The following is a 16037-nucleotide window of genomic DNA, read 5'->3' as shown; positions in this document are numbered from 1 at the left end:
CTTATCTGGCTTATGAAAATATGAGTATAACATAATTAGAATATACTTTATTTATATTAAAAGATAAGCGGAAATTTCAATTTCTATTTTTCACAGACCCGAGTAACATGGGAAAGGTAATGTAATCGGAAAACTCAACATATAAACTCTTCCCTTTTCTGCTGCAGGTAACTTTTCTATGTTGTCTAAAGTGATCAAAGAAGGGTGATACACCATATCATCTTGTGGTGTTTGAGATGGTAATGGGCGCTTACTAGGTATTCCAGTTTAGTTCTGAGTGAAGGAGACAGTATTAAGCTCGAGGCTTAGCTACGATGGTAGCATGTGAATTCAGCTTGCAGTCATTTGGCATGTATAGAATTCTTGAGCAGAGAAGGTCTAAATGAAGAGACTGGTGAAGATCAAACGTACCGAATACAAGGAAGCAGTCGTACGATGGAGCCAGCAATCTGTGTATTTGGTAGCACTCTTGTGAAGTGCATTGACATATTGTTAACACTTCATCCAAACCCCAATTCAATGATTTTGGCATCATAAGCATCAGAGCAAGGTAAAAATGTCTTGGATGTGAACTGCAAAATCGGGACATAAATTTAGTACAAAGTAAGTTGACCGAAAAGGGTGGTCCAAAATATCAGATTGGGTGGGAATAATTGAGTTCTCGTTTGTATAAACAACAGGATGATACATGTTTAAATTTCCCAAGCCATTAATCAGTAAATGTCTTTCCTGCCCTTGTTTGAAAGGAAAAAAAAATTAGAAGAAAGAAATATCTTTTCTGACAAGATAAACGTGGTCTCATACTAGAATGCAAATATCATAAAGCTTTTACATAATACCAGGCTACAAAACAAACTGTACTTTCAGAAAAAAAGAAAGGTAAAGACAAAAGGGAGGAGGTAACAAGAAGGAATATGATTCTGCCATGCAAGTCATTCAGTACCACCATCCAAATAACATTGATAGCATAAACTAGACTGTTTCATCATTCTTGTAAGGTCAAAATAACATTATTCTTATTTACTGTTATTTTTCCACTTTCTGCTATTTTAAAGGTTCCCCGTTTGTAATTACCATCATCATCAGCTATTGCTACTGTTGACCTATGTGATAGAGGCTGAACTAAGGATGTAGTCTAATATAGCCATTTATGAAGATGACATTAAACTTGTGATAGCCAATCTAACATGTTATATAGTCTGGCCAATACCAAACTAAGTTTAAGGAATTTGACCAAGTTTAAGGTCAAAATAACATTATTCTTATTTACTGTTATTTTTCCACTTTCTGCTATTTTAAAGGTTCCCCGTTTGTAATTACCATCATCATCAGCTATTGCTACTGTTGACCTATGTGATAGAGGCTGAACTAAGGATGTAGTCTAATATAGCCATTTATGAAGATGACATTAAACTTGTGATAGCCAATCTAACATGTTATATAGTCTGGCCAATACCAAACTAAGTTTAAGGAATTTGACCAAGATGCATAAAACCATCTGTCAATAACCAACAAAACAATTACTCTTAGAGGGGAAGGAGAAGAGATTAAATGCAGCTTACAGCCAAAAAGTATTAAGAATATTTCAAAAAAAGAAATGAGATAGATAAAACAAAAAAAATCTACTGTAATTAATATAAGCATACTACTATAGTTTGCTCTTGCAATTATGTAATAAGTTTGGTTCTACGAGGATAGTGAAGCTCCATGTTAAAGTTTAATATTGACTAGAAAACATGACATTAGATTAATGCTCAATCTTTTTTCATTCAGCCTCATGCTGCCCTGACTTTGTCAGAGTTCAATTTCAAATGTTCCACTTATGATCATAAACAAGATCTGTTGGGCAAAGAATTCATGAAAATGATTTCTTTTAATTTCAGAATAGATTTGATATATGCTATATTCCCTCTGTCTTCCTTTCCTATTTCAATATAGAATACATGAAGTTCTGTTTCATTACAAGGGAAAATTTTGAGTCACCAACAAAACCATGTTTTAGAAATAAGGCAACTCGAGCATGGTACCAGAAACTAAAATTCTTTGGAGTTAATTGAAGCTAGTTATTACTACTTGAGAAATTTGAAATATCTAAATTTACTATCCAAGATTATGCTATCTGAGAACCAATCTTAATGATGACATGACTAATTTTTCGGCCAGCACATAACACAAGGTCATTGCTAGAAATAAAGAATCAATTAAAAGTACACACTCCCTGTCTCATATACATCCACATTTTTTTAAAGAATGGAGATAGGTAGCTTGACAAGTTGTGATTAATGTCCGACTTATTCACCTTCTACTTATATAGCTGTGCTCTTTTGGTTTATTTTTTTAAAATTTCTTGCCTCTATAGAATATTTGTTACTTATTATGTACTAGAATTACATCTTTATTATTTGTCTTTAGCATTAAAAAAAAAAAACTATTGCCAGCCTTGAAAATTTTCTTACATCCACACATTCTAGTCTTTTTCTTGAAGGTATGTGTCCTCCCGAGGGAAAAGGAAAGTCATAGTATTATCAGAAAATGTAGTACATATAAGTAGAGCTAACAACTGGTCCTACTGAAATTATGGTTCTTACCTCAATCGTCTATTGCATTTATTAATTAAGATGATAAGAAATGTGCAGATGCAGTAACCTTTTACTCGGTAATAAATTTCAATGCAATATAAGAATTTCAAATAGCATTGATGCAGTGATAAATTAGAATCATCAATGGAACAGATATACCTTTTAGTCAAATGCATAAGGATCATCAGCGTAAGGATTCAAAGAACCCTCTGAGAACAAATCACCGATATTTGCTGGATGTGGATGGTTTCCTCCACTTACCTATGCAAGAAAAGATTACATTATCACCAGAGTAATACTGAACAGCAGCATTAGAAAGTGATAACATTTATGGCACCAAATTCATCAGCTTGCCATTATAGTGATTAGTGAGTATCAAGTTAAGGAAAAATCATGACTAAATAAGCCCTTCCTTGCTACTTGCAATATGCACCTAAGACCTAGCAGATAATTGGTATTTGAATGTTTGATAGCAACAAAAGGCATAGAACACAGGTACAAGCCGAGTTGTAAGAGCTCATAGACACTTCAAAACCTCAGACTGATCCACATGACTACAGGATGATATCATTTACCATAATCAAAATTTAGACGCAGCTAGAACTGCTAGATAATAGAACTTTGGATACATCACTCACATGAACTAATGCAGCATGAAAACAGAGGTGTTCCTTATAAAATGATAGAAATCAACATTCGAATGAGTAAAGAACTGTTCAATTATATATAAGAGAGGTAATAGTAAATTTCATAATCCATTAGCCAATAGACCAGAAAAAACTAATTTATGTACATTTTTAGGAGGAGACAAATGGTCAAAGTTTTAGGAAGAGAAACAGTACCTTCCTGATATTTGTCACATCATTGCTGGTAATAGGGGTCTGGGTGTGTAATGTTTTCTGAGTATTTGGCTCCTGAATGCAGCAGAAAAAAAGATGGATTTCTTTAGCATAATCCATTTAGACATTGTGATCTTCAAAATAAGTTGTCAGGTGAGTTTATATTTACACCAAACATGACAGTGCTCTTTGTCTTTCTGCGCTTTGTAATAGTTCCATTTGAAGTCTCAATTTCATATTCATGGCGTGTTACCTTCATAAGTAGACACATCTACCCGCAGTCAGCTCAATGCATGATTAACAAAACTAAAAAGTAAAATGCCATAAAAGTTTGCCTCAGGAAAAGCCAAAATTGAAGTGAAATGTTGTACTACTGACAACATCATTCTTTCAGATACTAATAAAAAAAGTAATTGGCAAGAATAATGTCTTAGAAAACTGAAGGTGGCAGATGGTGGAGAAGATGTTACCTACTGTTTAGGCACCAAGCCACACAAGACCGCTTTTGCAGTACAGACTCAATTGCATGATAACAAAAGTAGAGAAAAGAAAGCATAGCAGGGAAAGGGAAAAGAAGAAAAGATGGAAAGGGAAAGGTGAAAATGCCAACATTTACTTCTCTTTCCACCATCCACTCTTTTCACTTTTTCGAGAGGAAACTAGGGCTTGATTGCCTTGAGGTGAAGAGTGCAGATCATAAAACCAATATATTTGTCATAATATAACAGTGAATTTAGAAGAACATGCTAGACATTTTTGGCCAAACAGCCATATTAAACTGCTTGCCTTGGAGGTAGGTGCTGCCCAGCTGCTTAGGCATCTGCCTAGATGTTAAATGGCAGCCACATCTAAAGCAGCCATACAAGTGGTCTATGTGGCAGTTTTTTCCAAGTGATGGACATGAGGACAAGACCCCCTCAATGATTGTTGGAAGAACAAGTTCATCAAGAGAATACTTACGATTAGAGGCCTAGAATAGGAAAGATACACTACCTTCTTTCTGTGATTGGGAATATTTTGTGGACTTCCATCCTCTACTTTTTTCATTATGCTCACCATGGGTGTCCGCATAATTCCTGACAAACTCAAATTCTGCATAACATCCAAAATTAAAAAAAAAATCAACATTAAGAAACACCAACAACTCTTCGTCAAACAGCAACATCATGGCTGACTACCTTCCTTCTGCTTTCGGGACTCGTTAATGTAAGTTTGTGTTTTCTTCTACTATACGGTTCCCTCATCTTTATTGATGAAACAGAGAATTCCTGAAACAATTTTTCCAAATGCTACTATGGGAATATGAAGTACATATAATCATTAACCAATGGTAATTTGAGTCACATTTTAAAATATTAATATCATTTATTTCAGAAAGGCATGATCTAAGACACCTAAGGAAGCATGTAGAATGATATTCATACATAAGTAAAGAGATATCCTAGATAAAAAAGCTGTAGAATGAAACATAAATCTCACCTTATTTGGATGAATGCCTATGATTTTCAAAAAAAGAAAATCCACTGAAAGATAAACCAATAATAAAAGAAGAGTATGGACTAAGCAATTATGACTAATTTTCATAGCATAGAATAAACCGATATGACAAGCAATATGATTGCAAGCAAATCACTTCTGATATAGAAAACCTTCTTAGAGTTCACTTCTTGGTCAACTTGTTGATTTTCGCCCATTACTTTCCACTGCAATTGCAATAGAGCTTTCTGCTTTTCCTCCTGAATGAGATAAAAAAGTGAGATATTAGAACCAGTCATTGATTACCAAATTCTGGAATCCTTAATACCTTTGTCTTCTGCAGCTCTAATTCCTCCTGTAGTTTTCTACACTCATCTTCATGCTGAAGTGTCAATGATTTAACTTGAATTTCATGTTCTTTCCTCAATGAAGATGTTTTCTACATCAATTAAGATTTCAGGCTGTTACAATCTAGACATGGTTCTTTGATACCAAGTAAATTAAGCCTAACTTGTAAATACCTCTCTCATTTCATTTTCGGCCTGAAGCTGAACCCTTTTCAGCTCTTCCTTATGATGGAGCAAGAGACTTGATTCCTTCTCCTCGTAATTTTGCTTGATTTGTATAATCTGATAATGCAACCAAAGGCCGAACAAAATTAATTAATAGGAAAAGATGCAGTATTTTTGGAAAAATTAAAATCAGAAAAGATTTACGGAAGTTATAAAAATCATAGTGAAATACTTCAAAAAGCTTTATGTGCATTATTAAGTTTAATATGGATCAATGAGGTTAAACTTGTTGATGTATCTTATTTTAGATCATAAAAAACCACATATCTTGAGATGATTTAAATGGATTGTTGGAAAGCATAATATAAAGCAATAATAGGATGGCCAGTAACTTCCAACAGTTATAATATTAAGCAGTTAATGCGACCACATCTATGATAACATGTTAAAGATGCAGCAGGTAGTCCTAGGTTGTTAGCTAGCATATGCAGTTCATGCATCTTCTTGTATCATCTAATAATATCCATGAATTTTTTTATCTCTTCCACTTTATTTTACTACTTAAGTTATCACTAGAACATTTTTAAATAACTACAGAATCAGTTCCTTACTGACAAACTATCAATTGAATATTTCTAAAATTATATACTATCTTAAACCAAATTTTTTATATTTCAAATGAAACCACAGTATGAGATGTTGCTGCATAGACAAATCACACATGCAATGTGACACCTTGCTGACTACTATTGGTCCCACTTGTTAAAATATTGCAAACATCTGCTAGAGCTGAACGGTAAAAATGCAACTTCCAAAGAGAATAAGAAAATAAACAACTACATCTAAATTCATATCAAAATAGTCTTGAAAGTCCTCAGTGCTATTGATGACAAGAAGCCATTGGCTTCCTGACAGATGAGAGTTAAAACTACCCATTCCTGTTGAAAACCAAATAAGATTTCAGAAGCTACATCTAAAAAAAAAGCACTAGTAGAAACTTTGCTTGACAACAAAACTTGAAAAATCACCATCACAATCTTAACATTGCATGCTTGTGAAGATTAGTTAAGTAAATTAAAATGAACATTACGTAGGTGAACTGACATTTTGTTGTATCTTTTGAACTGCCATTTTGTTATTTCTGTTTTCATATCATTAATAGATTTCAGAATCCACATCTTTAGAACAATTACATTAATAGAAACTTTGCTTGGCAAAAGAATCTATTCAATCAGCATCACAATCTTAATGTTACAAGCTTGTGAAGTAAAAAATTAAAATTACAACATCAAAAGCGAATGAAAAAAAGAAACAACTATATCTATTTTCATATCAAAACAGTCTTCAAAGTCCTGAATGCTATAGATGATCAGAAGACACTAATTTCCTGACTGACGTAAATTAAGAACTATCTTTCCCACAGGTTTGAAGAAGATTTCAGAAACCATGTATAGAACAACTACATCATCAGAAACTTTGCTTGACAACATAACTTAATTACTCAACATCAAAATCTTAACATTCCATACTTGTGAAGATTAAGCAAATTAAAAATGAACACGGGTGAACTGCCATTTTGTGTATTAAATATTCTTCTTCCTTGAGAAATAGCAACAAAATGCAAAAACAAAACTCAAGCAACTCAATTAAGGTACTAGGCTGATCTGACCAATGATAGTAAATTGCATTCCAATTCCTTAAGGGGAGAGAGAGATGAGATAATAGATGTGGAGAGAAGGGACATTCTTGTGTCAGATCAAGTACTAAACATCTAATAAATAATATGATTTACAGGGTTTGCCATACTGTAGTATACCACCTAGTACAGGCGGTACATACCGATCCAATAGGGGACCGATACGTAGATCACCTTGTACCGGGTGGTATATACTAAAAGGCTATGTATCGCTCAATACGAGCATGTACCGCTCAGTAACGATCAAAATTTGATTATTACCTATAGACGACTCAAATCTGACCCTTTCCAATGGTTAGATCCATTTGAAAGGGTTTTTAAACCCTTTCCTCCCCCTCTTTTACACTCTTTTACTCTTTTAAACTCTTATACTCTTTCAATCTTGTTTTCACTAACTTCTTTCTCACATTCTCACATTTGCACTCTCTTAAAACTTCACAAAGCTACGATTTGTAAATTGGATCAAACTTGGGAGGCTAATTATGGAGGATTAACATCTAAATTAGAGGAATAACTTTGATCAATGGTATGTAGGCAACTTCTCAATTGCATTCAACAACCTGCTCAGTCTAAAGACATGATAGTGATGTGGACAACAAAACTTCAACCGACGATGGCAATGACGTCGAGGAGTCAATGGTCCCGTCTAAATGATTTAAGGGTGGTGCATGGATCGAGGAGTGGTATTTTACGCATGCCACCCAAGATTCATATCATGGAACTCAACGTGATAATTGGTCATTCTTCTCTGAGTAGCAGTATGGTGATCGATCTTATGATACATAATAGCAAATCAGTGGCGAAAGTAGAAGTTCCAACATTCTCCATGCTTCACACTGATATATGCCACAATCGTACTTACCTCAAGAGCTACCTCGGACACGTGTGGTTCACGATGATCAAACTACAACGATCATCACATTGATGCATCGTTGACATACGATGTTTCAGTATACTATGTTGTGAGATCAATTTAAGATTGAGTCTGATAAACATATCAAATTAACATACAGATACATAGAATCAAGAACCCTGATCCATCACCCATGAAGTCTCGTCGTTCTTTTTAGTGGTAAAACCAGGTACATCCATCGATCGATTACTTGATTCATTTGAATCTTAAAGTTTAAGTTATTTAACAAATAATCTAATAATTCAAATTATTTATTTATAGATAATTCAATATCAACGAAATAACATATGGAATGTACCACAAAGCTACTTCTTAAAGTCCGAAAAAGATATGTGTCACTATTCTTTCCTAATTTAGATTTTTTTTACTAAAATTATACTAAATTATATTATTTCTAACTTAAAAACCCTAATCTAACTTTTTGTAATTCTTCAAAAAATTTTGGAATTATTTTTTATCATTTTTTTGTGCTATCAGTATGCCCCGCCTTACCGACACACAATATGTCGATACATAGTGGTACATATCTTACCGTCGATTGGCCAAAATACTGGTTCGGACTGGTAAGACGAACCTTGGTAATTCATATCATAGCTCACTGAATTGACCATAACTAGCATGTTGATAACCATAGCAAAAGTGGTCATACAATCACAAGCATTCTTAAATAAGACAAACCAAGGAAATATAAGACATTAACAAACCATAGAGCAATAGTGCCTCCATGACAAGGATTTCCAATTAAGATCTCAAGAATATTGTTCTATCAATATTTGTCTCTTAAGTTTCCCGAGGGTGCAAAATCAGAAGTCTTGTATTGTTCTATCAATTTACAAGTTCTTCCAACAAGTTCTTCCAAAATCATAATGACCAAAGTGAAGCATATTCCAACCATTGACTTATCCTGTGAACCTCTCATAATTCCAATCACTATCTCCACTTAATTGGTGCTCTTTCTGCTTGACCCAGATTTCCAAAATACAATTAATAAACACCAAGATGCTTGGGATGATGCTCTGGATGCTAAATGTAATACATAGACTTAAATATTTGACATTGTCTTTCAAGAATCCTCAATAAGAATAACTATTTAAAGGCTACTACTCAGTTAACTAATTGCCTAAATCTTAACTTATATACAAAACTTCCATGAATTCTCAGCAGCACCAACCAATCATGATTCTGGGTTTAATTCTGTTTTCTCATTTTAAATTTTCATCTCCAATGACCTCCATTTGTTATGTTGTTTCAAGAATTCAGGTAATTTTTATTAATACTAAGTTTTGGTACACAATTAAAATACTAAAGGACCCCAAGGACTAATGTCCAAGATCAAGAAGGTTGTTGTTACCCTAATCCTAAATTTATTAATTATAGCTTAATTATGCAGATCATATTTATAATCCTGAAACATACAGCAATTTGTAAAGCTAGTAGGTTTTTTACTTATAAGTTCTCCTAAACACAAGACTAAGACCATAAATTTAAGCTTATTCATTGATCCAGCAGATGAGCTACATGTATGAGCTACAAATGACAAGAGACAAGGACTTCCGTGATTTATACTTCTGCTTAGCATATGACTACATTTTAATAATAAATGAGCTACATGTATAAGAAATTATGCATTAGAAAAGATCAACAATCCATTGAACTTTTGCATATGGAGTTTATTCACAAGAAATGGCAATATCCAATAACCAAGACATATGCAAAATTTCTGGGAATTACGCCTGGAAGACGTTCAAAGTTCATCTGGATGAGACAATACAATGGCATTATCAAGGACTCAATTCTGCATGGCAAATAGCATCATTTTCTACAAGTTTTAATGTAAGAGTGAATTTGTTTTCAGCTGTCACTTGTTCATAACTCAGTGGTGTCACTTCTTTATGTATGTCAATCTTTCCAGATTGGCCTACTGAAGGAAGCATTATAGAAGAGGAAGTTTAAGATGATAGTTTCTCATATACATAATCTTATCAGCAATCCAAATTTTAAACAAAACCTACTGAAATTTAATGATATGAAAAAACATACCATTTTACCATGTTCCTCCTTGACACGCATCAAGCATTGCTTGGCTTGTTCTTTGTTTTCTGCAATTTTTACATCACATCCTTTTTCTATTTCCTTTATAATTTTCTCTGTCTAAAATTTCAGCAACCATAGAGATGAATGATCTCCAAAAGTTAATTTCATATAGATATAGCAAAGAAAATAAAACGTACCTTTTCTTTTTCAGTACTAACAATGTCCAACTTTTCCATCTCGTACTTCCTCTGGATATCATTAATTGCCTACGAAACTGACAGTTTAATGATAGTCTAGACAACATGAAAGACCAGTAAAAAGCATACCTGGTCATTTTTCTGAGATAGTTCCTTCAGATGCTTTGATAGCTCCAGCTGTTTGCCTTCAAGCATCAAATCATACTGTCTTTTTGCTTCCCTGAGTTTGGCTTCAGCTGCAGCCAGCAATGCTTGAACCTGAACTGTGAATAGTCCATAAATATTCCTTAAACACTTATATAGTCTGGACAACAATCTTTAGTACCTCAGATTTTTCCTCTTCCAATTGCTTTTCTCTCTCCATAGAACTAGTAAGAAGCTGTTCCTTCTCATTTAGCGCATATTTAAGCTGGCTGAGATGATTTTCAATTGACTGAATAGTCTGGTGATGCATAGAAATCTCATTCTGCAGGGCTTCTGCCTCCTTAGCTCCTTCCAGTGACACCAACTGCAGCTTATCCAGTAAGTTATGATTCTCACTCTCTAAACTGGAAATTTTATCTGACAGAGATTTCTGTAATGTTCAAAGACCCACATTAGGATAAGTTATACAACAGCCTACAATCACTACCACACGAAATGTCAAGTTTTACCACTTGAGCCTCAGATATGGCATGAGATTCTGATAGATCTTTAACTTTCTCCTCAAATTCTATAGTCAATTTGTCTGAATCATTCTTTTTAGAAAGAAGATCCTTGATTTCAGATTCCAAAATTCGAACTTTTTCTTCTGCCAATCGGCACTCATCTGCATGTTGTACCATAATGAATTCTTGGGCTTTCTGCAGCTCCAAGATTTTGTCCTTTTGCTCTTGTTTTTCCAACTTGATAGCATCATTCTCTATCGTGCAATGTTTAAATTGCTCATGGAGTTGATCATACTTGTGCTGAGCAGACCAACAGGTCAGCTCCTTCTGCTTCTGAACCATATCATAGTAAACCTCAAGTGAAGAAAATAACATATAAATGTGTTTTTCAAGAGCTGCACTCTCATTATGTAGTTCAACCATCATAGCCGCTAAACCACTAAATGAATTTTCAAGCTCTTTAAGATGTTGACATGATTTTTCTATTTCCTGTGCAAGATTTCTATTGGATCTCTGGAGAGAACTGTTTTCATTTTCCAAGTTAATAATGCTTGCTCTTAAAGATTTGCAAGTATCTTCTTTTAGACTCAACTCATGCTGTGTCTCCTGCAGTTGAGAATCAAGAGACTGCAAGTTTGCCTTTTTGTCTTCAATAATCTCATTTAATTCTTTGATGACAGCATCTACAAGCAATGATGAAAAATAAATTCATTCATCTGACCATGCCTCAACAAGAAAAGGCAAGAATATTCAAGATACTAAGAGGCTAATTTTAAATTTATAACCCCACAAAGTATATTCAAGTATGTTTCGAGCACCAAAATTTAGATGACCTCAAATATCCAGTTAAGGATAAGTATTCTATTCTGTTGCAAATCATAAAGCTGGGCATACTTAAATCAGCATACCACCATAGCCACATTAAAATTTTTAATTTGACAATATAATCCTGAAAAGTACCTTTTTCCTTCATTGCATTGTCTGTTGCATAACAGTGATTCCTGAAACATTTCTCCGCTTCTTCTTTCTCATGCCTAAGCTCCAAAATCTCTTGTTTATCTGTGAAAGAACACATATTAGAATTCACATGATGTAGTAGTAAATGGCAAATGATGATAAAGTTACAAGTCCCAGATATTCATGGATATATATATATATATATATATATATATATATATATATATATATATATATATATGTATGTATATATATATGTATGTATATATATATGTATGTATATATATATGTATGTATGTATATATATATATATATACATATATATATATATATATACATACATATATATATATATACATACATATATATATATATACATACATAAATATATATATATATACATACATATATATATATATATGTATATGTATGTATATATGTATATATATTTATATATATGTATATGTATGTATATATACATACATATATATATATATATATATATATATATATATATATACATACATATATATATGTATATATATATATATATGTATATATATATATATATTCGAAAGGTGTTTCAAGATCCTTTCTAATGCTCGAAATTACGTACCTGCTTTATGACTACACGTACCTGAGGAAAAGAATGAAGTAGTTGTATTCTTTAGCATAGAAAAAAGTAAGACTACCTTATATTATACTTCCTTGCTCTATTACTCACTTATATTACTTATATGTAGTAGAAAGTAGAACATGCGGTCTAAATGACTACCTTATATTCCCTTCCTTCTTTTTGCTACAAGCCGAGTTCGAGTTTCAGTTGCAAGTACAATTGCCTGTGTTTAAGTCTAAAGCTTTACGTGGAGATAGAGTTTCAGTTGCATGTGTGTGTGTGTGTATATATACATACATATATATATATATATATATATATATACATATACATATATATATATATATATATATATATATATATATGTGTACATATGTATGTATATGTATATGTATGTATGTATATATACATGTATGTATGTATATACATACATGTATATATATATACAGATATATATACATACATACACATATGTATACATATATATATACATACACATATACATACATACATACATATATATATACATATTTATTTATATATACATATGTATATGTATGTATATATGTATATGTATGTATTTATGTATATATATGTATATATATACAAAAATGTATGTATACATATATATATGTATACATATATATATATACACACACACACGGCCTTAATTACATATATATATATATACACACATATACATATATATATTCCAGTATGTAGAGAGTTATGCCCTTTTATAAATAGCACTAAAGGAACTAAATTGCAGAGGATGTGAAGAAATGGTTTGTAAAATGCTTAAAAATTACATTCAACATATCGTGACATTCATAACAAATTGATTTCACATGACTTACCATTGTTGATTGTATTACTTGCATTCTCTAATTTTGTTGATAAATCATTAAAAAGAAGCTCAAATTGATCAAGAGCTTTCAAATTATTATCAAGCTTTTCTTCAAAGATTTTCTTGTCTTCTTCAGCTGTTAGAAGGAAAAGTCCAAGCAAATTAGATGGAAATACTAAGATAGATATGCGAATATAAGATCAGCAACCCAGTCAACACCTGCACAAGTCTGATCAGCCAGCCGCTGCAGAGTTTCTGTTAGCTGATCGCACATTGTCTTAGTTGAAGAGAGCTTTGAACCCAATCCCTTCCAGAGCTTTGTATCTTCTGTTTGCTTTACTTTAAGCTTAGCTTTTTCATTGACTGCTTGTTGTAATTTGGTCTCTAACACTTGTATGTGCTCTGTTGCCTTTTTCAGCTTTGTTTGCTTGAAATATACATTACATGACTATGTAAGCCAAAATCACCAAAATTTTCAATGCAATATTTTCTAGCACAATTATATTCCTCAATAATTACACTAAGCCAGACTTTGTGTTATTTACACCAGCTCCTAGCAAACTACAAGCATGCATATATCACAAAAGAAACACTAAACGCAAAAAAGGAAAAGGTGATACAAATTCAATCTCAAGTTCGCTTACCATTTGACCAAGATGAAATTACGAGCAATCTTATAATAAGCTTTATAAAACATTTCTAGTTTATGAATAAATAAAATAATGAGAAATTGTATTACCTGAATCATCTCCGAGCAAAAAAAATGCAAACAGTGAAAAGTCTGGTAATTTTGATCCTCAGTGTCGATTGCACTTCAAAAGGGATCAAGGCACCTTTTACAACATATTAGACATTGTATTTTACCAGAAGGTCATACATGATTAGAGGCCATGGTCCACAATGCCATTCAATAAGTACATCACAAGTCATAATACTGCTTTATGAGAACTAACTCACCACAGTGTGGCAAATCTGACCCTTAATCAGTCAAAAGACATGTACTAGAGATGAAAGAGTGAGACTGAGAGCAGGGACTGTTCTCAAGGAATTTAGTAGTGTAAAAATCTCAGTTGTTTTTAACAAGCCTCTACTAGTTTTAAGAGAGAATAGATGTGAAATTATTATACTATGATTTATAATTTGATATCAATAAAACACAAACCCCGGATCAGGAAAAAAAGGCCAAAAAGGAGATCACTTATGATGCAGCTGTGGCATCTCTAATTAAAATTTAAAGGAAAAGACAGTAATATAAGGGGAAAACAAAATGGCAAAAGCAGAGAATCAAAAGTGCAGTATTACAAATAGCTTCAAAACCAATAACTTGTAATTATGGTTTCTTCGTTCTTAAAATTAAGTACTAAACAACTTGTAATTGCTGACACAATATTAGAGAATCAGTAAATTAAATTATATTCCTCAAGAGGTTGTGGCATCCACTTTCATATCCATCTAGCTAAGTGCCTAAACAATTTAAACTCACGAATATACTATGATATAATATATATTCTAATAGCGTGCAAAATAAAAATACATGTTGGCTTGATGAAGTTTCTACCGGTCTATCCTTGCATTCAAATAATGCAACCCTTTGCCACTGTTCCCATTTTCAGTAGTAAAATTATTAAAGTTTTAAATATAGTTTTACCCATATGAAAAAAGGATTTGTTGATTTTATAAACATACCGAATTTGTACAATGAGTAAATCAATTGTACTGCTCTTATGGGGTTTCACGTGCATAAGCACACTATAAGAAGAACAAAGGGATTCTAATAGCAGCTAGAAAAAAGACTAGAATTACTAATTTAGTGGGAACGAGAATTAATCAACTACAAAGCAATAACAAATGGCAAATCAAAGAAAGCAGAGTGTGATGTACCGCCAATTCCAGATCAGTTTTCAAAGAAGCTTGTTCCTTGACCAACTTCTCTGAAATTAAAAACACATCGGCATAACAAGTCTCGGGAAGTAGTATCTTTCAGGAAAAATACCAACATGTAACGAGGATTTCGCAAGAAGAACACCAACCTGCAGTAAGCTTCAAATTCACAAAGCTACCGTAAGAGTTCGAATCCGAGGAAACCCTCGCAACGGGGAGCGGTGCAACCCTCGGGGGTCCAGCAAGCGACCCACTCAAGGATTTCAGATGATCGAACAAATTCTTCTTCATCGGGAATCCGCAAGAAAATATCCCAGAGAAACCCTAAGATGTCAGGTCATCGCCGTCAATCGAGGACAGGGAACCCGGGATTTAGCCTCAAAGAATCGACGGAAGGGGATTGAGGAGGAACTCTAAAAGCGAGATGATCCGAGCTCGTCGTATGGGAATCGCCTTGGCGGAGTCGACAAGCTCGATATGTTGAGCGTCCGAGGAAGAGCGATTAAGGGGAGAGGAAGAAGAGACACCGTTTTAAATTGGTTCGGCGCCAGGAGAGGGTGAAACCCAATCTTGCGTATAAGTCCTGTTGCATTTACTTATTTCAATGACGTTCTTTAGTAGTAATTATTATTAACCCTTTCATTAGAACTAATTATATATTATTCTTTATAATTAGTTATTTTTTACATCTCAGTCTCTATACTTTCAAAAATTATATTAAAATGTTTATATTTATAAAAATAAAACATTAAGATTCCTATACAAGATTAAAAAAAAATTCATAATATTTAAAATTAAAAAGAATTTTTTTTGTTAAAACACGATATCAAATGTTTCATAAGT

At 33.0% G+C, this 16037-nt stretch overlaps 1 protein-coding gene across 1 annotated transcript; it reads right to left on the bottom strand.

The window, feature by feature from the left end:
- Nucleotides 1-434: 434 nt before the first annotated feature.
- LOC135593121 (synaptonemal complex protein ZEP1-like) lies at nucleotides 435-15663 on the bottom strand. The gene is made up of 19 exons (XM_065082947.1): nucleotides 15344-15663; nucleotides 15195-15244; nucleotides 13533-13740; nucleotides 13324-13449; nucleotides 11854-11952; nucleotides 10900-11576; nucleotides 10572-10820; nucleotides 10376-10504; nucleotides 10247-10315; nucleotides 10056-10166; nucleotides 5416-5523; nucleotides 5223-5333; nucleotides 5068-5154; nucleotides 4597-4686; nucleotides 4412-4510; nucleotides 3588-3671; nucleotides 3422-3493; nucleotides 2739-2840; nucleotides 435-572 (listed from the first exon to the last, which is right to left on the bottom strand). The coding sequence occupies exons 1-18, from the start codon at nucleotides 15483-15485 to the stop codon at nucleotides 2742-2744; spliced, it is 2610 nt and encodes an 869-aa protein (XP_064939019.1). The 5' UTR covers nucleotides 15486-15663; the 3' UTR covers nucleotides 435-572; nucleotides 2739-2741.
- Between the last annotated feature and the right edge of the window lie 374 nt (nucleotides 15664-16037).

This window comes from Musa acuminata, chromosome BXJ1-9 (assembly GCF_036884655.1).
Source record: "Musa acuminata AAA Group cultivar baxijiao chromosome BXJ1-9, Cavendish_Baxijiao_AAA, whole genome shotgun sequence".
NCBI classification, from domain to species: Eukaryota; Viridiplantae; Streptophyta; class Magnoliopsida; order Zingiberales; family Musaceae; genus Musa; species Musa acuminata.
The sequence above is the reverse complement of the archived record's forward strand: the minus strand, read 5'-3'. Positions and strand labels throughout refer to the sequence as shown.